The sequence below is a fragment of the Octodon degus genome, unplaced genomic scaffold (assembly GCF_000260255.1).
Source record: "Octodon degus isolate 3935 unplaced genomic scaffold, OctDeg1.0 scaffold00049, whole genome shotgun sequence".
NCBI classification, from domain to species: Eukaryota; Metazoa; Chordata; class Mammalia; order Rodentia; family Octodontidae; genus Octodon; species Octodon degus.
In genome coordinates, this window is record NW_004524625.1 from 9,854,061 (window position 1) to 9,874,761 (window position 20,701).

General features: G+C 43.2%; 1 protein-coding gene across 1 annotated transcript in view; it reads right to left on the reverse strand.

The window, feature by feature from the left end:
- Positions 1-20,701, reverse strand: part of Dlg2 (discs large MAGUK scaffold protein 2) — a 1,516,571-nt gene that overhangs the window by 41,263 nt on the left and 1,454,607 nt on the right. Inside the window, exon 16 of the mRNA XM_004632548.2 lies at positions 19,915-19,990. Within this exon, the coding sequence (XP_004632605.1) occupies positions 19,915-19,990 (76 nt within the window). The remainder of the gene's footprint in view (positions 1-19,914; positions 19,991-20,701) is intronic.

The following is a 20,701-nucleotide window of genomic DNA, read 5'->3' on the forward strand; positions in this document are numbered from 1 at the left end:
CTTCATCTTCTGTACAACATGGAATTATATGCATTGACCTTGAAGACCTTGAATATCTTCACAGCCCTTAGGTCCACCCTGGGAGGGTGCGTCTCCCTCCATCTGCTTTTGTTCCTCAGTTTTGCTCTTGGTGACAACTCAGTCTCAGCTGGTAGCTTGCTCTCTGCCTCCTGCCATAATGTTAATTCCGTATCTAGGCCACTTGCAGCATCTGTGTCCCAGGAGTGATATATATTAATGCTGTGCCCGATCGAATAATCCTCACTTCCTGCTTGAAGGAAAGGAAGGGTAACTTAAAAATAGAGGCAAATCCATGAGGTAGCTGAGACCTGTGGCCCTTTGCCAGTCACCCCATTGTAGCAGAATGAGTTACAGGGATCAGGATTCTCAACAGAGCTCTGTCCCCACTGATGAGTAGAAGTGGAGGAAAGAGCAGCCTCCTGGAGTCCGTCTCGGGCTCCTTGGTGTAGTCTACGCTGAGTCCCCCCTCTCGTGCTCCCTTCAAGATGCGTTCGTATGCTTCACGCAACTGGACTACATTTTCTAAGACAAGCACGCGCAGTCCAGAGGGGTGCGTCACAGTTAAGAATTAAGAGTCTGAGAGCGGTCCAACAGTTTCCCAGCAGTTCCTGTGTTTTGGAAGAGAACAATCAAATACTGCTTGCTGCACCCTCAATAGTAGTGGACAAAAGATCAGATCCTCATCTGGCCAAGATGGAACTTCTAAAATTTTAGGATATGAAAAAAAAAAAAGCCACAATCCATGTACATACAGCTCCAGAGAAGCCAATCCTAAAGCACTCCAACATGGTCTTTCAGGAGCAACCCTCCTCTATGCACACCTTTCCTGTTCGTACTCACCTTGCACCCTGGCAGCTTGGTTTTTTTCCTTGGTGTATAATTGGGATGCAGCCCCGGCCTCTTTGGGCTAGGCAGGTGCTTTCCTGCCAAGCTACTTCTCCAGCACCAGCAAGTGTATTCTTATGTCTTCACTGGACACTGGTAATTGCCATTGTGGCCACAAACCAATTACCACTTCCAAGTCAGAATACGTTACTGTTTCCTTCCAGTGTCCCCTGTGTGGACATGTTACGTATGTCACTGTCACATTCCACTTGGGGGACAATGCACTTGCAGTACACAACACAGTGACTGGGAAATAGGAATAAATGATGGTATTATGATGTTACTCTGCTCATTCTAAGTCTCCCTCAGGGGCTAAAGAATACACACTTCAGTAGAAGTTACTTCACGTGACAGCGGTATCTACTATTGAAAGATTCTAGAGAAATGGGGTAACTGTATCTCCCTCTTAGATAATTGTAGTGCTGACTACAGACAGGCATGTAGAGCGCTGCTAGGATGGGCTTAAGGAATGATAATGTTTAAATTATCATTCTGTAATCACTTACTGGCTTTGTCAAACATCATGCTCAGGTCTTTAACGGCAAAAATGCCCAGTGCACACCAGAAAAGGCTCCACTTCTGGGAGGAGGAGCTGGAAGCTCTCACACTTTTGTAAACTTGCTCTTTCTGAACAGCGGTGTGGGTGGAACTCGATTCTCCACCTATATCCCTGTGCCAAACCCCGGGACACACAGGAAGGCGGTGCATAACGACTGACTGCGGAGATGGAGACCTGCTCACCTGCCTGTAAGAGTGCAGGGGAAGCTGCAAAAGGGTCAAAGTGTGGCTTGGGTGGGAATTAAAGAATGAGTAGGATGCGTCAGGTGGAGAGGCAGGAAGGGCGGCTCAGGCAGAGGACAGGTGGCTCAACCGGGAAGCGCAAAGCCATCCTAACTTCACCCTCTGCTGCTCCCCTGAGGTGGAATGGACTGGCGAGAAGCAGATGCAGTGTGGGGTGTGGAAGAGGGCAGGGCTCACAGGCAGAAGAGGTGCTCAAGGGCCAGTTAGGGATAATGGAGGGGACAGGGTGTAGGGGATGTGGGGTGGATATTGGAAGAAGAGACATATTGAACCCGCAAACATGAAAGTAGAGGGGATAGTGAGGCAAAAGACGTGGAGGCCAAAATAATTTAAGCATGTTATGTGCATGCGTGAATCTACTGAAACAAAACCTATTCGCCTACATAAATAATATTTATTTGTTACCGGGTCTTGCTATGCAGCTCCGACTCATAGTCATTCTCCTGTCTCAGCCTCCCCAGAGCTGGGATTACAGGTGTACACCACCACACCAGGTTTCAGAGGCCTGCATGGCGGCACATCATGTGGTACTGGGGACTGAATGTGGGTCTTTGCACTTGCCAGGCAGGCAGGCACTTAGACCTCTGAGCTATCTCTCCTGCCCCTGTCTGTTTGTATTTGGTCTTTTCTGATTTGATTTATTTATTTATTTGGTTGAATTGTTTTTTTAGGAGAGGTTTATTTTTTGGTTTTGGTGCCCAGGACCAAACCCAGGGCTTTCAGCTGCCGGGCAAGCATTCTACCGTTAGCCAAATCTCCAGCCCCTATAGAAACAATTTTTATAAAAGAGTCAAAAACTGAAGACTAGAAGGTGAAGAGTGTGTCAGTTACACATGGTCCTCCTATTATACATGTACTTCTGTTCAAGAGAGAACCACTTGGATTAAAAATCCTGAAAAAGAATTGGACAGCTGAGAAAAGTCAGGAAATCTCCCCATCAAAGTTAGGCACACTCACCTACTTACTATAACGCGGTGTGCTAGTGTAAATAATAGGAATGCGAATGAGAGACAAAGGGATCCAAGCCTGTTCTTGGGGTTTCTCCACCCACGGAAGGATGAAAATAGCAGGTGCCATGTGGGTGGGGCTACGCCGCGGCGCTGCTCCAGGCAGAAGGGAGAACACACAGCTGTGTTACACGCCTGCCGGGAGGCAGCCACGCGGGTGGCTGTCACGTGACACCTCAGGTCCTCAAGGGTTCCCTGCGTGATTCCAGGGTGCCCTCTCGGTAGGAGGAGCTGGGAAGGGAAAGTGGGAAGCCCCGGGCAGACTCTGCAGCGCACGCCCCACGGCTGCCCGGGGTGAGGGAACTGACTCTTCCCTGGCCCCCCAGGTCCAGCTGCAGGACACTTCCCCAGGGCAGTCACAGCCATGCTGGCGTCACGGAGACCTAGTTTTACCTAACCATCTCCGCTCATCGTAAGGAATTCTGAGTTTTGTTGCTTAACATACAATACATTTATAGTTAATGCTTTTACACTTTTCGTGAATTTTAACTTTATGGAGGATAAATGCTATAAGCTAATTTTGTGTTTTTATTTAGATAACATCATCATAGAGAGAATTGGTTAATGGTGTGGGGGGACCACAATGACGATTTCCCTCAAGAGGTCTCATGTAGACATCACCGAATAGCACGGTTTGGAGAATTGAACGAGAAAAACTCACATTTAGCAAAATGTTTGGCTTAAAGCAATCATTAGTAAATGTTAGTTGTACTGTACAGTACAACTGTATAGAGTTAGCCGTACAACTTTTGACAGTAGAAATACTATCAAAGTAAAGTCCTTTATTTACCAAATGTGAACTGTACCTACTGCTGAAAAGGCTGCAGATGCAGCCCAGGTAGCTCTTAGAAGTCAACCGGGAGGTGAACCACTCTCTATCTTTAAGAAAGAAATTATGTCACTAAGTAGCAATTGCTAAGTAGCTTTGGTGGTTTTCTTTTTCTTTTACTTTCTTAACTGCAGCTCAGGGCTCCTGCCTCCACCCTGCGCTTGCTGGTTCCAGGCTCACGGCTGCTTTCTCCCCGACCAGGAGAGACCAGGTAGCCGTTCACATCATGCTCAGGCCCGAAATTCATTAATGTGTTCACGCTTTGTGGCAACTAGGCACAAACCATTCGTAGAGAGAAACAGTAGCTCCCTGGAGCCTCCCAGGAAAGCAAGAAATCCATTCACACCAAGAGTGTTCTAACACGTTTCAAGTGAGAATAAAATACTTAGAAATATTCCTGAAATTGTGAAGACATGAAAGGCAAGTGGCGTATCTGCAACTTCTTTGCTCCTTGTCAGTGAGAACAGCTCTAACCTGCACTAAGGGCATAAAGTTAGTTTGAGAGCGGTGCTAGGAAAGTGCTCACTTGGCTGCTAGGAAAGCTCTCACTTCATTATGGAAAATGCATTACATGGTTATTACAACTCAACAAGACAAGATCCTCCCCCAGTGTCCCTGTGGTGACCTGTGTGTGTACACATGGCCCTACTGCATAGGAACATAGAGGGACTTATAGGCCACAGAATGGGATAAATCATAGTCCCATGTCACAGCATACTTTTTACCATTGTGTGCTTTCCCACTGGGCAACAGATCCATGGTGCTTAGCGCATTGTAAGAGATGCATACATGGAAAATTAGAGTGAACTACACATGGATGTTTCTCATGAAAAGTATAATTTCAGTTTAACTTAATAACCCTCATGTTATGACTGAAGGTTGGTACATCTCATATAAAATCAAGCATGTGTACTGTATCTCTGTTGCAAGTTTCGTTTTACAGAGGAGTAAGTGGCCTGCCTCAGATGACATGGCCAGTGGCATCGCTGAGGTTGCAGTACTAGGTTTGCTGATGGCCTGAGAGAAGTACATTGTATATGGAGCGCACCCACTTCAAAAGAAGCACAAACCTTTCCTAGACTGTATGATGTTTGTCAAGAGTAAGGCAAAGGCTCAGGCAGCCGGGCTTTCTCCAGGCCCTAACCTGGTGTTAGACATGAAAGACACCTTGTAAACTGCTGCTGAGTAAAGGGAGCAGGACACCATATAGACATTCATGTGCCTCTAAAGAACAGTCGAGCCGTATGCCTGCAGACAGGTCACCTCTTTCCTTTGACCCTGCATCTTCATCTGTGAAATCAAGATGGTCCAAAGCACTCTGCAAACCTAAGAACTTATTTTCCATATCCACAAACATTTCTTTCTATTTTTTGTATTTTTAGGGAAGGGTCTACAAGGTGTTCAAGTTCTCACTACTGGGTCAGATTTGTAGTGATCCTCCTGTTTACAGCCTCCCAAGAGCTGGGATTACAGGCCTGCACCACCACGCCCAGTCTCAATTGCTGCCTCAGTGCGCCTGGGGGCAGGGACTGCACAGCAGGTCCTGATTAAAGCCCTGGTCCCTGCACCAGCTTGCAGGCACTGTAATCCGCTGAGCTATTTGGCCAGCCCTCACAAACATTACTTAATTCTGGAGAAGTGCATTTATCACTTCAAATAGTCTAGAGTTGGTTTCAAGCTTTTAAAAAGTTTATTTCATTGATAGTTTTACTTAGCCTGCAACTGCTTGGCACCATGTGTGCACGGCCCGTGTCTAGATGCCCCAAAGCCTCCTGAGGTTGTAGGTGGGGCTTGTTCAGAGGTGGCTGGATCTAGTGTGTGATGCTGTGATCTGGCTGTTGGTAAGGTTCAGGGTGTGAGTGCAATGTACTGTAGGGACAGGTCTACGGGTGGGTGGCCTGGACAAGATGTAAGTGACAGACAGAGGCATTTGGTTTGCTGCTTATTGCCTTCTGCCTGCCATGAATTGTTTCTCCTCGGTGACACCCCTCGGCCACACCACCCTGCCTTCGAGCCAGCCCAGTATGGGCTGAATCCTCTCCAAACTGAGCCAAATAAGCCTTTTCCCCTTTAACTTGGGGTGTCAGGTGTTTTGTCTCAGCAACAGGGAACTAAGATGATGTGGAACGTGCCAGCGATTTCTAATGGCACAAAGCAGTTACCTAACGCCTGGCACTTCAGTTGGCAAATAAGGCATCAGCCAATGCTTGAGGTCAGGTCTGTCTGGCATGCATTTTTAAATTTCTCACATGGGCTCTGCCAAGTTGGTTCTCCTCTTGGTCATTACCCGAGTGGGCACAGCTGCCTTGTACGGTTTCCATGACCCTTACCTATGATGTGACCTCTGTGATTCTGAGTCACTCCCAGGCCGTCTGCCGGGTGCCCCCTCCTGTAGGCTCTAGAGTCCCTCAGCCCTTTTCCCAGCAGCCAGAGTCAGCCGCTCTCTTCACGGGCATCCTCTGCACTCAGTCTCCCAGGACTTTGCAGAGTGACAGCAACACTCTCTGGTACTGGGCCCCACGCTGCACTTACACCTTTCTCTGTCCCGCTGTCCCCCATGTGTGCTCCAGTCCCGTGTGATAGTCGCTGGCCATCACCCTCCTTATCACTTTTGCTTCTACTCTTTGCTGAGTGTGAAAATGCACTGTATTTTACAGTTCTGAAGTCTTAATCCTATTTTAGATTTGGCTAAAACACCGCCTCCTCTTAGAATTTAGTCGCTGTCCACCAGCATAAGCCTCATCTCTCCTGTGAGTCCTCACCAAGACGCAGTACACATTTATTTGACGCTTTTGCCTAATACTATAGGACTGTGTGTGGGCTGGAAGGTAAACTGTGATGGCAAAGTAGGGTCTTAATTATATCTTTAGTGCATAGAAAGAAAATTCAAACCTATTTATGAAAAGGAAAGAAAATAACTCTGCATCAAGATAACCTTCCTCTGACAGGAAGAATAATTATTCAGTTCCCTAGTTACAATCTACAGAAAAAAAGGGGGCTGCACCTTCTAATTTACATACCTTTTCTCTTAACAAATCACCTTCTTCTTTCACCACAGCAACGACTGAAGAACAGTAGCCATGGCTCTCCGCTATCCCATGGCCGTGGCCCTCAACAAGGTGACTAAGAATGTGAGCAAACTCAGGCACAGCTGCCGCTGTGGACGCCTCACCAAACACACCAAGCTTGTGCGGGACATGACCGGGGAGGTGTGCGGCTTCGCCCCCTACGAGCAGCGCGCCATGGAGCTGCTCTAGGTCTCCAAGGACAAGCGCGCCCTCAGGTTCATCAGGAAAAGGGCGGGGACGCACATCCGCGCCAAGGGGAAGCGCGAGGAGCTGAGCAAGTGCTGGCCGCCACGAGGAAGGCAGCTGCCGAGAAGGACTGCGCCCCTCCGGAATAAAGCTTTGCAGAAAAAAAAAAAAATCACCTTCTTTATTCTTCACATTACTTAATTCAGTAACTACGGGTTGAATGCTATGAACTATTTCACAGCTTAAATAAATCACGTTCACTGCTTCAAGGGACCTGGAATCTATTCTCTAGATTACTTTTCTAACTGAAAAAAGAGTGTCAGAAAGAAACTGTTGGCTCTAAGTTACATAATTATGGAAGCTAAGAATAGGATTTAGGCCTAAGATCAGAATCTCAATCTCTTCCTACTACTCTCTCTCTGAAAAGACGAGGTAATTAGGTCCTGAACATTAGGAACGTGCTAGAAGCTGCTGATGAAACTCTTTTCAGACATTACATGATCCGTCATAAAAAGGACTTTCTATCCACATAGAGATACAGTGTACTGTTGAAAAGAGGCAAGACGTGCCAATTTTACGAGTCTGGATACAATTACTGGGGTGAGGAAGCTGGATGACGGCGGCGCAGTCTCTTCTGCATCTTTCTGTATTGGCCTGGCTGTTTTTAAGTTCCAGATAATTAAAGCTTTTGCAAAGTGATCAGCACTTCCAGTGAACGATACAACTCCAGGCCTTTCACTCCAAGTCTGGCTAAAGGAAACCCTATAGGGAATCAGAATTTATTCATGAATGATTCCCTAAGTAGAAATGGGCTTCAGCCAAACTCCCTGAATAACACTAAATAACGGGAAGAGAATTTAACAAAGGCTTGTGTTCTCATCTGATGCAATAACTAGGAAGTAACAACACTAGTTATTTACATCTCCCATGTATATTATTTTGGCCTACACATCATATCACTAATTGAATGGAGAGATTCAGCTAATAACATCTGTAATTTGTTCAGAGAGAAGGATGCTTTAAGTTTTGCTCACATAAGACCTTCTGCCACATTGTGGGGCTCAGCTTGGCCACTTACAGTGCACCTTGGTTTATAAACTTCAATCTTTCCATGATTTTGGTTCCAACCTAAATTGGATGAGAACTGAATCCCATTCAATGGTTGGGTTCAGTGTTGTGGGGAAATTCTGTTTGGCTCTGCCGCAAGGCAGGGTGTGACGAGTTCTTCTCTCCCAAATACAAAGTCCACAAAATGTGTGTCACACAAATGGTTGCAGGGCAAAATATTGGCCACTTTTCCTTTCTCTCTGCTGTGTAAGAGGGGATTTAGACTCCAAGACATAGGACTATTAAGACATCAACAGGGGCTGAGATATGTGACAGACGCGTGTCTGCAAGTAGGGAGCTTTCTTTCCTCCTCTCTGCACCTGCTCTGTGGCCCACCTGTATCACTGACCTGGACTCCTGTTTTCCTCCTTTGGCAATTTATTCCACCTTGCCACGAGTGACCTGCTAAAGCTCTAATCTCCATGGTACTGAGCCCCTCTGGGCGCTTTCTTCCCATCAAGGCCAAGGCCCTTCATGGTCTGGCGCCTGACTTTCCCTGGCCTTATCTCCGGGCATCTGAAGCTTTGCACTTAGGCTTTTACGGTATTTGGGTGACATTAAGCTTCGCTGGCTTTCCTGAGCACACCGACCTGTTTCCTGACAAACGATCACTTCTGCCTACAACATGCTTTCATCCTTTTACACCTGGTTGGAGTCTACAGATTCTTGACTTGATTATCTCTTCTGGGAACTTTCCTATGCACTCTGAAAGAAGCTTGAGTAACCCAGATCTGATGGCAGTGAATACCCTGGGCTGCACTCTCAAGTGCTTCATAGGTTCTGTTTTTTATTTACGAACACTTTGGTGTCTACAGAACATTTTGTTATCCCTGAAGGCTGGAAGCGTGTCGTCTTGTTATTAGTGTATTTCCATTGCCTAAATCGGTGGCTGGCATAGGGTATAACTTCAAGAAAAATATTAGATGGAAAAGCTTAAAAACTGAAAACATGAGAAAGGAAGAAAGTACAAAGAGAAAGTAAATTTATAATGTTTATCCTACTCCTTATATTATTACTATTACTATTATTACTATTATTATTATTATTATTTGAGTATCAGGGCCAGAGAGCAGGTGCAGAGGGGAGGAAAGAAAACTGGAAAAACATGGCAGCTTGAGGCACCCGTTCAGCTGAGGACCTTGAGCTTGCCAGCCAGGCATGTATGCCAACTAACAGTAATTAAACGAAAGCTTTAGCTGAACTATCCAATGAAGATAACATTGGATTTCAAAACTATTTTTCAATTTTCACAATTTTTGCCTTTTTAATAACTTGTGTGTATGAAGTTGACCAAATTTACATGTCGATATATGCAATTTTTAACATGTCTCGAAATATAATTAAGGTGAAGAAGGGAGAATAATTATAGACTAAAATATATTAGATCCTGGCTACGTGCATGCAGGCACAGGAGTGCGCAGCGCACAGAGACCGTCACACATCATACTAACTCCAGGGTACAAGGTTGCAAATTAACTTGGTAGTTGTGACAGCAGTCCTCCTCGGACTCAAAGGGGACATGACGACAGAGAAACACACACACGTAAAAGCGACTAAGGACCACGCGATTTACTCTCCATGCCACTTCACAGATGCTCGCTTTCCTCATCAGCGACTGGACAAGGAGCACACTATGAAGTACGTGGAGAACGTATTTATTCCTTCTGTGTAGACTACCCTATTCACTCTCTCGCAAATAGACCCTGAGCTCTGCTGGCTGTCAGAGCTGGGCGAGGGCGCTTCCCCCGTATCCCAGGGGCAGGCGGGCCCCTTCCACGGGCCCCTCAGACACCCGCAGGGAAGCCCCTAGTGCTTCTTCACCAGATAATTATCGGTGTGCTCTCGGGGGGCTCTGGGTGGACAGAGGAGCTCAGAGTTTGCTCACGTGTAATTATCGCATTTGATAGAAAATAGAAAGATTTAGCACCTTTTTCCAGGCAGTGGTAGCAGTGCCGCAGAATTCTCTGGACATACACCTCTTTTGGGTCTTTACGTAAAAATGTAAGTGCAGTTTGAAGTACACATCGTGTGGTATAGGGGAGAGATCAGGAGGCAAAAGGCCAGGGCCAGGGAGCCCCCTGGGAAGTCATTAAGAGGACAGGAAAGGGAAAGCAAAAGTAAGGAAGCCTTTTCAGAAGTGTTGAAGGAAACACTTGACTTCCTAATGCCCTGTGTGTGGCTTTTGTCTCAACCCTCTGGCCTGGATTTCTAGGTCACCTCGAGGTATTTGAACTCTTCACCCGCTTCTTGCCATCTACAGATTGGCTCCACTGAAGAGAGGTTTTCTCTTTCTACCTTTCTGCCATGCCCCCCCCCCCCATTTTTTGCTAGTGTTGTTTCGGTAGGTCAGTTATAACTGCTCTCTCCAAATGTCACTTTAGAGCTGTTACCAAAAAAATCAATCCTCATAACTCAAACTGGGGAAGCCAATAGAATTTCTATCGTGCTAACTGACTGTCAAATTGCTTTTTTGATAAATGACAAAGGCAGTCCCTGCAACCAGCTCTATGTGTCCCAGAGAAAGGATTATCAGTTGTATGTTGTTGTTTTTTTAATCTATAAGTAACAGAGTAAGAATCAATAGCTGTGCAGAATGTTCCAATAATTAACAACTAAAAGCAAGATTTCTCAGTGCCGGCTGCAGGTGGATTCAGGGAGACTGCCGTCGACCTAGCCCTGTGCTTCGTTTCCGCCTTACTCCCTCTGTCAGGGTCAACATCTCACAAGGGGAGCTCCAGGCTTTGGAATACATGCTACTCCTTGCAGAACAACTGCTGGACATATTTCTGCTTAACAACTGCTTGGGCTTGTGATCAGGGTGTGCTGATTGGATGAATGAATGACCCGTCCTTTTTTTCTTTTTTTAAATATCTATACAGCTCTGGACATCTTGTTTACAGAGCCTGTCTATCTTTGTATGGTATACTTTGTTTAAACAGGCTGTAATTTTTACTGATTGTTCCTGCTACAGTTTTATGCTGTTATGCGTTACAGTAACGCATGTAAGGGTAACACAAATAAAAGCGAAGTGATTGGGCTGGAGTTTCCTTTGACCATTTCTTGGTTCTGAATATTAATGACCTAGTCACAGGAACAGAACTCAGTCACTAAACAAGCAGTGTATGTCCATTATTGTTAGGAACCACTGGCATAGAAGTTCAAGGATGAAAGGCCTCTGATTCCTTTCACAATGGTTTCCTGTTTTGTTTTCCTATCACTGCTGTTGAACTGAGACTTCCAGATCTCACCCCAGATACGGCAGACGCTTTCTCCAGCACCACCCATGGTCCCTCCTGCCCGTGGTTATTGATGTCTCAGATCCCACCTGGGGTCATTCCCCACTCTTTGCTCCAGGAAGGGAGCACAGAGCAGCCAGAGTGTGTTCCAGACCCCATGCTAAGGGTGCAGACATGAGCAAGTTCACATCACCTAACTGACTGTCAAATTGCTTTTCTGATAAATGACACAAAGGCAGGTCCTACAACCAGCTCTGTGTGTCCCAGAGAAATGATTCTCAGGAGGACCCACAATGCAGCTGTGTGTAGGGCACACTCAGTGATAGGGGCACACTCAGTGTGCAAGCTCGGAGGAAACTGTGAGGTCCCAGGTGGCCACACCCCTCCAGGCTGTTTGCTGCTTGTAGGATAAAGCCCAAGTTTGTGGGGAAATTTAAGGCATCAGACCGACCTCAGTCTAACTTTCCAGTTCTGGGAACATTTATCATTTTTAATAAAAGCATCCTTGCAATGAAAGTGAACCATATTCTATTTCCTACCTATTCTGCATCCCACTCTCAACTGCCTTCCACACTACAATCCCTTCAGTTGCTAGCTAATGCAAGTCCTCTCGGTGCTTAATCCAGAGCCCCTTTGTTCTTTGACCCTAAATTAAGTTCTCTCCCTCTATTATTTCTTCTTTTGACTTAAAAGGCAAATTCTGTGGTTCCCTTGTTTGCTAGTATGACTTCCTGTAGAGACTCACTCCGTCCTGAAAATGGCTGTTTCTCCAGGTAGGCAGTGCTTACTTATTTATCATTATAATTCCATAATCTATACAGCTGCTTTGTGTTGGAATTTACCAAAGATTATTAAATAACTGAGTGAACACAGTCACCAAGACCTGTGTCTTTGTTTTGTTCCTACAGTTTAGGGAGAGACAGTGTATAAACCAGGTCTTTACAACTGACACTCCTATTATTTATCTCTGCTATGTCCCAGCCAGATAATAAGTAGGGCGATGTATGTATTTATGTACGTACGTAGGCATGTACATATGCATGTACTATCTTACCTTAGAAGAGATTTACAATGTGAAAGGGTACTTTGCATTTATTGTCACACATTTGCAACACGTTTATTTCATTTTGGTGACATATAGTAAGGCTACTGATAACCTCTATATTTTCTTCTACATATGTACCTCTTTATTAGACTATAGATTTTAAGATTAAGAACCCCATCTATGATGAAGTTGGGCATAAATCACTAAGGTTATTAGCGTGGAAGTGCAGAATGGCTTGATTCTGCACGCACACAACTTCTTAGCCCTCAGCATGGCTGGGTGCCGGTTAATCTTAACTGTCAACTTGACTGGATTAAGAGAATTCTGGAAAGGTGGATGGGTCATGAGGATGCCACGCTCAGGGGAGTTCACCCACTTATGCACACAGCGGACTGTGTGCTCAGGGGCTGGCACTCAGCTGCAGGCGGTCCCTGGAGGCAGCGTCTGCCGGTGCTCTTCTGCTGCGTGCCCCTTCCTGGCTGCCACGAGGAGGACAGCTTTGCCTCACCACACCCTTCTGGAAAGGTTAGTGCTTGCCTGCTGTGTTACAGTCTTGCTTTGGTCCTGCATCTATCTCTGCGTTCCTCCCTTTCAGGATAGGAATGTTTACCTGGTGCCACTCTCTACTGGCAATATGCAATAGGCTTTTTGAACTTTGCACGGGTTTCAAATTAAGAGTTTTGGGTAGGAAGAACCAATATAATGAAAATGGCCATATTTCCAAAACTGCTAAACAGATTTCATGCAATTCTGATCGAAATTCCAACGGAGTATTTCACAGAATTACTCATTTGAAAACCAGAAGAGACCTAGAATAGCAGAGGTAATTCTGGGTAACAAAGGCAAGGCAGGGCGCATCACAATCACTGACTTGAAATTATACTATAAAGCTACTATGATGAAACAGCATGGCATTGGCAAATAAACAAATTAATAGACCCTAAGATCAATGGAACAGATTAGAGATGCAGAAACCACTCCAGACATACTCAGCCATCTTATCTTTGACAAAGGGGCCAAACACATTTTCTGGAAGAAAAATAACCTCTTTAATAAATGGTGCTGGAAAAATTGGCTCTATTTATGCCGAAGATTAAAACTGGATCCGTATCTTTTACCATGCATTAAACTAAATTTAAAATGGATCAAAAATCTAAATATTAAACAGAAAGAGTAAATCTGCTGGAAGAAAGAATAAGTAAAACTCTTGAAGACTTTGGTGTAGGCAAAGACTTTATGAACAAAACCCCAAATGCACAGGAACTATCCCAAGAATCAACAACTAGGACTTCATCTTATTAGAAAGCTGTTGCACAGCAAGAGAAACCACTAACAGAGTGAAGAGACAGCCCACAAGGTGGGGGAAAATGTTTGCCAGCTGCTTCTCAGACGAAGAACTACTATCAAGAATGTAGAAAGAACTAAAAAATGAAACAAATCAGACCTCATAAATTTAAAGACCCAATCCCAAAATGGGCATCTGACATGAATTATGCAGTTCTCAGGTGAAGAAATACAACCATCAAATAAATACATAAAAATGATCAACATTACTGGTCATTCAAGACATGCAAATTAAACAACGCTGAGTTTCTATCTCATCTCAGAATGACTATTATAAAGGGATCAACCAACAAATGCTGGAGGGGCCGTGGGGGAGAGGAATATAGATGGTAGTTAATCTACTAATTTCTCTCAGTTCATTGAAAAGAAAGATTTGTGCCAATATTGTTTGGACAATTAAATGCCTATATCTTGCACTCTGAGTAACTAATTAAAGACAACAATATGCAATGTATTAACCATTGTTACCCTGTTGTTATTATTATTATTATTATTATTATTATTTTGGTCTTGGAAGTGTTTTTTTTCTCTTTAAAATAAAAATGAAATAAAAAAATAAAGCTAAGCTAGAGTCTCATAGGAAACTTTGGGCTTGGACTTTTGAGAAATGGTGGAAACTTGGGGCTTGGACTTTTGAGAAATGGTGGAAACTTGGGGCTTGGACTTTTGAGAAATTTTAAGGAAGGGATTTGCATTTTTTATTTTATATAGGACTGTGTGCCTAGGTGGAATTGCTAACTTGTCACTGCGTTTATGTGGAGACTGAGTATGGCTGAAGGAGATGTAACAAGGTGTCATGTTGAAAAGAGGTGGATTTAGGCCAGTTAATCCTGGCTGATTACTTGGATTGAAAGACGCTGAGATGACCAGGTCACGGCGCTCTGCTCACAGCTGGCTTCACCTGGCTATGTCCCTTGTTGAACGCATTGTGGGGAGATGGGCTTCAGCTGCAGGCTGGTCATAGCCGTGTGAGGGCACATCCCTCCCTGTGCCCATTCCTTGGGTACCGCCTCCTAGATGCCCCACAATGTACAGTTCTGGTCCATCCTGTTCTTCTCTCTGCTGTTTCTCTCTTGGAGCTAGCCGAACACAGCCCGAGATATCTGAAACTCCTAGCCAAAGGAAACACCTCCTCTTCTTTTTAAATTTAGTGCCAGGTCTACAGGGCCTCACTGCATGGATCCAACTCGTAGTGATTCTGCTGTTTTCAGCCTCCCAAGAGCTGGGGTCACAGGAGCATGCCACCATGCTTAGGCTCAATCGCCATCTCAGCACACCCTGGGGGTGGGGCCGGCATGGCAGGCCGGGGATCGAACCCTTGTCGCTGCGAACACCTTCTCTTTGGAAGTCTTAGGTGTGGGATACTGTGTCCCTGCAAAAGGAAAGCTGACTGATACAGCTTCCCGCGTTAAAAGAACAGGAAAACAAAGTCAGAGTGACTAAGAGTTCACCAGAGTCTGGTCTGAAGCAAGCATCAGGAGTTTCACAGACATCTCAGCCATAGAGGTTCCGCAGGGCCCTACATAGCCCAGATCTATCCAGACCGCTGACACAGCAGCCCACGTGTCTCTCCCTGTGTAGACACAGGCTTCGTGAAGGTGTACATTATGGACAGAAAGCCGGGACATAGCAGCTTCAGTAAACAGCATTCTCAAATTGTAACTCTCAGATTTCCTCACAGATACTCTCAGAATCCATTACGCTCTCAACCACATAGAAACTTCCACACAAGACTTCTAATATCCCATCAGCCTCCTTTGGCACAAATGTCACTGTAGGCTCCAATCATCAATGTCCTTAACTCATTTGATCCTATTCCAACCTACCTAGAATGTCTAGGCTGATGTTTTTTCTATGTACAAGAAAAACTTTCTTGTTTTTCATTTCTGTATTTGGTACAGGGTCTTACTATGCAGCTTGAACTCGTGGTGATCCTCTTGTTTTCAGCGTTCCCTGAGTTGGGATTACAGGTGCCACCACACCCAGACTCGGTCGCAGAATCAGCGAGCGCCGGGGGCGGGGCTGGTGCGGCATGCACAACCGGGGATGAAGCCTCGTCCCTGCGCTTCCAAGGCAGGTGCTTAGTCCGCTGAGCTATCTCGCTCACTCTATGCCTACTTCAAGATGCTGCTTAAACGTTACCTCCTCCGCAAGCTGCTTTCTCTGTTAATCATGAGACATCATGGGCGCAGCGTGAAGTAGAAGTCATGGCAGACATTCTGCTGCCAGGATGACCTGAACTCAAACCTGCCTTCGTACCCACTAACTGTGTGATCTCAGACAGGTTAGTCAGTGTCCCCCAGGCTCACTCTCCTGGAATTGATGGTGCAAACTGCTAATTCCTTCCGTTGGTGGGGCTCATCTGTCACACTACACAGTTACTATTCGGCCTTATTTTCCTTTGTGAGCTCACTGTCTGGAGAGATCACATTTCTAAATTTGTTTGCTACCCACAAGGCACAGTGCCTGGAGTGCTGCAGTGCTCAACACTATTTTAATTAATAGACAGACTGGAAAGTAACTCCAGCACCAATCATTCTGTGAAAGTCCAAGTTCTTCCAAGAAGTGATCTTTGGTTGTCTGCCCACCGATCTGAGTTCTCAGAGTTACTGCACATACTCCTTGGAAGGCTCTTGCCAGGCTGCTCTGTGGCTACTGATCCCATAGTTCACCCAGGGCAACAATCATGAACTATACTCTGAGCTCCTCAAGACACTATGCAAGTTCTGTAAATGCCAGCTAATGATAAGGTTATTCAAAATACTTCATTCGCTTTCTCTTTCTAAATCGCTTTCCTCTACAATTTATGCAGAACTTACTACTTCCGAGTTCCCAGAGGTCGGAAGCCTCTCCGCAATGGCTTGGTTCTTGGTTCCAAGTCAGGGGCATCTCCCGACAGAGCTCCTCAACTCGTTCCACAGACGGAAACTGTCCCCTTTCTTCAGTGCGTTTCCTCTCTTATTGACTGTCTTTTGCTTTCTATAACTGGACAAGAATTTCTTCATTGATGCTTCATTCTCAAGAGCACTTGGAAAACTGGCTTTATTATCAGTGAATGCGTGGGTACTATCAATAAGTCACATGGAGTATTACTGATGGAAGTCACTTATATTAATGAATCAAGGAATTGCAAATAGGGAACAATCTACAATGTGTTGTGCTAGAGATGACTGATTAATGATAACTTTCTGTTGTGGTTGTGGATAGGCTCAAAAACTTTTTCAATATAATATTAAGAATAATAGGAAAACTTACTACTTCCTCACTCTACATACAAGGTACAACTTGTTTTGACATCCCTAATAGAATTCAAAACTGTTACTTGATTACAAGGCCCAAAGAACAACGGTGACTTAGTAATGAACTAAAAGCAGAATCTCGGTATTGATCTTCCCAACTTATTATAGTCCCAAACTTCACTTCTCAAATGATTACTCTTCTCCTTTAACAGTAGTTCAAGTTCTAGAGTTTACATTTCTATTAATTGGTAAATACTTAATGGTATTTATTATAAATAATTAAAAGTAACACCCATGGTTAACCAGAAGGTGTATGGCCTCTCACTGATATAACTCTTTGGAACTGTCTAGGTTACATTTTATATCCTGTACAAGTCCTAACTATGTGCTATCTGACATACAGTAGGTATTCAAGATAAATTTTCTAACATATATCATCTATGCCCATGAAACAAATAGATCAACCTGACATTCTTAGCAAGAATCACTGAAAAATGCTAGCTTCTAGTAATTGAGTAGTATTGGAAAGGCTTCTATGCTGTGTCACAAACCCCCTTTATTTTCAAGAATGATTCATGGGTTTTAATAAATTTTTATTTCATCTGAACTTTTCTGGAAAGTAAATTATTATGCAACTTACTGGACTATCTAATAAAAACTCCACCTAAAATACAAAGGATATCAAGTCTCAAAAGCCTTGAAAAATGTTACTTTTCCTTCTTGTTTTTCAGTGAGATATCTATTGAATTTACTTGTAGTTTTGTGTAATGCTCACAAGCTACAATTGTGAGCTTACAAAGCCCATGAAGAGGACAAAAACAAAAGAAAAGGTAGAGTTATTTTATCACATAGCAGTAAGGAATTATATTATCCTCTATATGATACTAGAGAATAATGTCTCTTCAAAAACAGATTTAAAAAAGCTATGAAAGTTATAGCTAACATCACTTTTAGTGGTAGAAGACTGCATCTTCCTCTAAAGATCACAGGACAAAGATGGTTGCTCTTGTCACTTGTACCCAATACTGTGTTGGAGGTTCTAGCTATGGCAGTTAGGTGAGAAAAAGAAGTCATCCATATGGGAGGTGGGAATCAAAACTCTCTTTCTGCATGTGTCATCATTTTCTACACAGGAAATCCTGAGAAGTCCACCAAAAAACTATTAGAATAAATAGGTCAGTAAAAGTTCTAAGATACGATGGATGGAAATAAATGAAAACCTAAGTGCACAATAATTACTTTCTATACATTCACAATGAACAAGCTAAAAGTGAAATTAAGAAAATAATTCACATACAAACAAAACTGGAATCTGATCTCTCTCTATATGCAAAAACTAATTCCAATGGGTCAAAATTCCAAACATAAGTACTAGAACTATAAAACTTTCAGAAGAAACTATAATGTAAATCATTATGACCTTCGATGAGGCAGTGGCTTCTTAGATGTAACATTAAGAACATTAACAGAAAGAAAAAAAAAAGATAAATTGGACTTCACCAAAAAGCTTTGGTCAAAAGACAACTCAGGATGGGAGAAACTATTTGGAAAGCACTTATGTGATAAGAAATTAACAATCGGCCTATGCAGAACTTCTACAACTCTGCAACAATGACAACAACAACACCCAAATTTAAAAGCAGGCAAAGAATTTTAACAGAAATTCTCAAAGAAGGTATAGAAATGGACAATAGTGAACAAAAGACCCCTAACATCAAAAGTCATTAGGAAAATGCAAATCAAAACCACAGAGAGATGCCACTTGAACCGAGATATTTGTTATAAAAAAAGATATTCGTTAACAAGAGTGGTTGAGGATGTGGAGAAACCAGAACCCTCAAATGCTGTTGAGGAGAATGTAAAATGGTGCGACCACATTGGACAACAGCATGACAGTTCCTTCTACTGTTAAGTTTACAGCGTCACATTCCTGAGGGGACCAGCAACTTCAGCCAGCTTAGATATTAAGTGAAAATAAAAACGTATGTCTACATAAAACTTGTACACAAATGCTCCTAGCAGGATTACCCATAGTAGCTAAAGATGGGAAACAACCCAAATGTCCATCCACTGATAAGTGGTTAAATTAAAAGTGGCATATCCATATAATAAAATATTATATGGCAATAAAAAGAAACAAAATATTTATACGTGGTCAAACATCAATGCAACTTGAAAATACTATGTCAACTAGAATAAGTAGCCACAAAAGACCATATATTGTATAATATTATTCAAATGAAAAATCAGTAGGGATACTTATTTTTTTTAAATTTTATTTATTTTATGTGTGTGTGTGTGTGTGTGTGTGTGTGGCCAGCTCAGCCCACGAGGGGGCGGGGCTGGCTGGCATGGGGGGCTGGGGGATTGAACCGCAGTCCCTGGGCTTTGCTTAGCTTGTTCTAAGTAGGTGCTTTAGACCACTGAGCCATTTCACCAGCCCCAGTAGGGATGCTTAGAGAGACAGGAAGTAGATGTTGCTCATGGCTGGGTAAGAGTGGAAGGTTAGGGAAAATAAAATATGACTGCAATTGATCCAGAATTTCTTTATAGAATAATGAAAGTTACGTTTAAGCTGACTTTGGTGATGGTTGCCTGACTCTAAATTTAGTGGGTGAATTATATGCTAATTGAATTATATCTAATAGATATTTTTAGGAAAAAAGATGTATGTGAATGGATATTCCAATTTTGGTGATTTGTTAATTTTCTTTTTTTGTGTCTGTCACAACAATCCACATAGTCACTTAAATGTTTCCATGACAATTGCCTTTACTTTATAATGTAAAACAAATTAAACGTATTTTCTGATGACAGATACATTTTATGAAACTCAACTTTTTAGAATGTCAATTTAAAAGAATAAAGCAATGAAAATACTTGAACTATTTTCTTTTTCATCGTAGCCATCGCCTCGCTTTCATCAACATATCATTTATCCTGACCACTAGCTTTACCCCAGTACTTAACATGCTCACAATAAAGCTAATCCATTTGATCACAAATGACAACAGTACCTTTAGCAATACATTTACAACAGTGCTCTACTGTCTGATGGCTCCAGAATTTGCTACGGAAAGCCTGCTACTCATCATCAAATCCATGGTGGCTCAGAGAACATCTGGTCTCCGTCAGGTTGTACTTACCCCTTTGGAATCAATCACTCCAGGTTTTGCGTTAAACTTTACTGTCTTCAATCGTGCACGTTCCTTCCTTTCCACCCTAGAGAAATTTGAAAACAGTCTATCACATAACAAGGTACTTATGATGAAATTCTTTATTAAGTGAAGAATGTCTTGCCCTTTTATCCTGACAACTCAAAGAAAATGTGTTCTAAAGTATTCTTGTCCTTTGTTCACTCTAAAATCATTATCCACTAAGCTTCTAATACATTCTTTGAATTTTTGTGTTATATCTACTGAGTCACAATATTCGAAGGAACAAAGAAGATGAAAAATGATATTTGCTATTTAAATGCTTGTTTCAATAAATCAGGTGTACAGATGAAGATTCAAAGTCGAGACTAAATAAGCTTTTCCTTCCCTTTCCTTCTTTCTCCTCCCTTTTTCTTCTTTTTCAATCCTCTCTTTAAGAACATTGGTATCATTAGCTTAACTTGGTAACTAAACATGTTATAAATAATCTTGAGGCCGGGGAGATGACTCAGTAGAATAAGTGCTTCCCTGGCAAGCACAAGGGCCTGAGTTCAATCCCCGGTTCCGCAAAAAAAAAATTGTCCAGGAAGGATATATTCTAATTTTTAAATGTTTTTTAATCATATGCTGTAGGGACTTAGAGTTCAACATATCAATACTTGATGAAAAATACCTGTTCCATATTATGCCTAAGATGTTTGATATGCAGACAGATAGTGAGGTTAAGCTGAACAGCCTAAGTTGTTTGATAATAACAATAAGCTTGCCTTCTGGATGG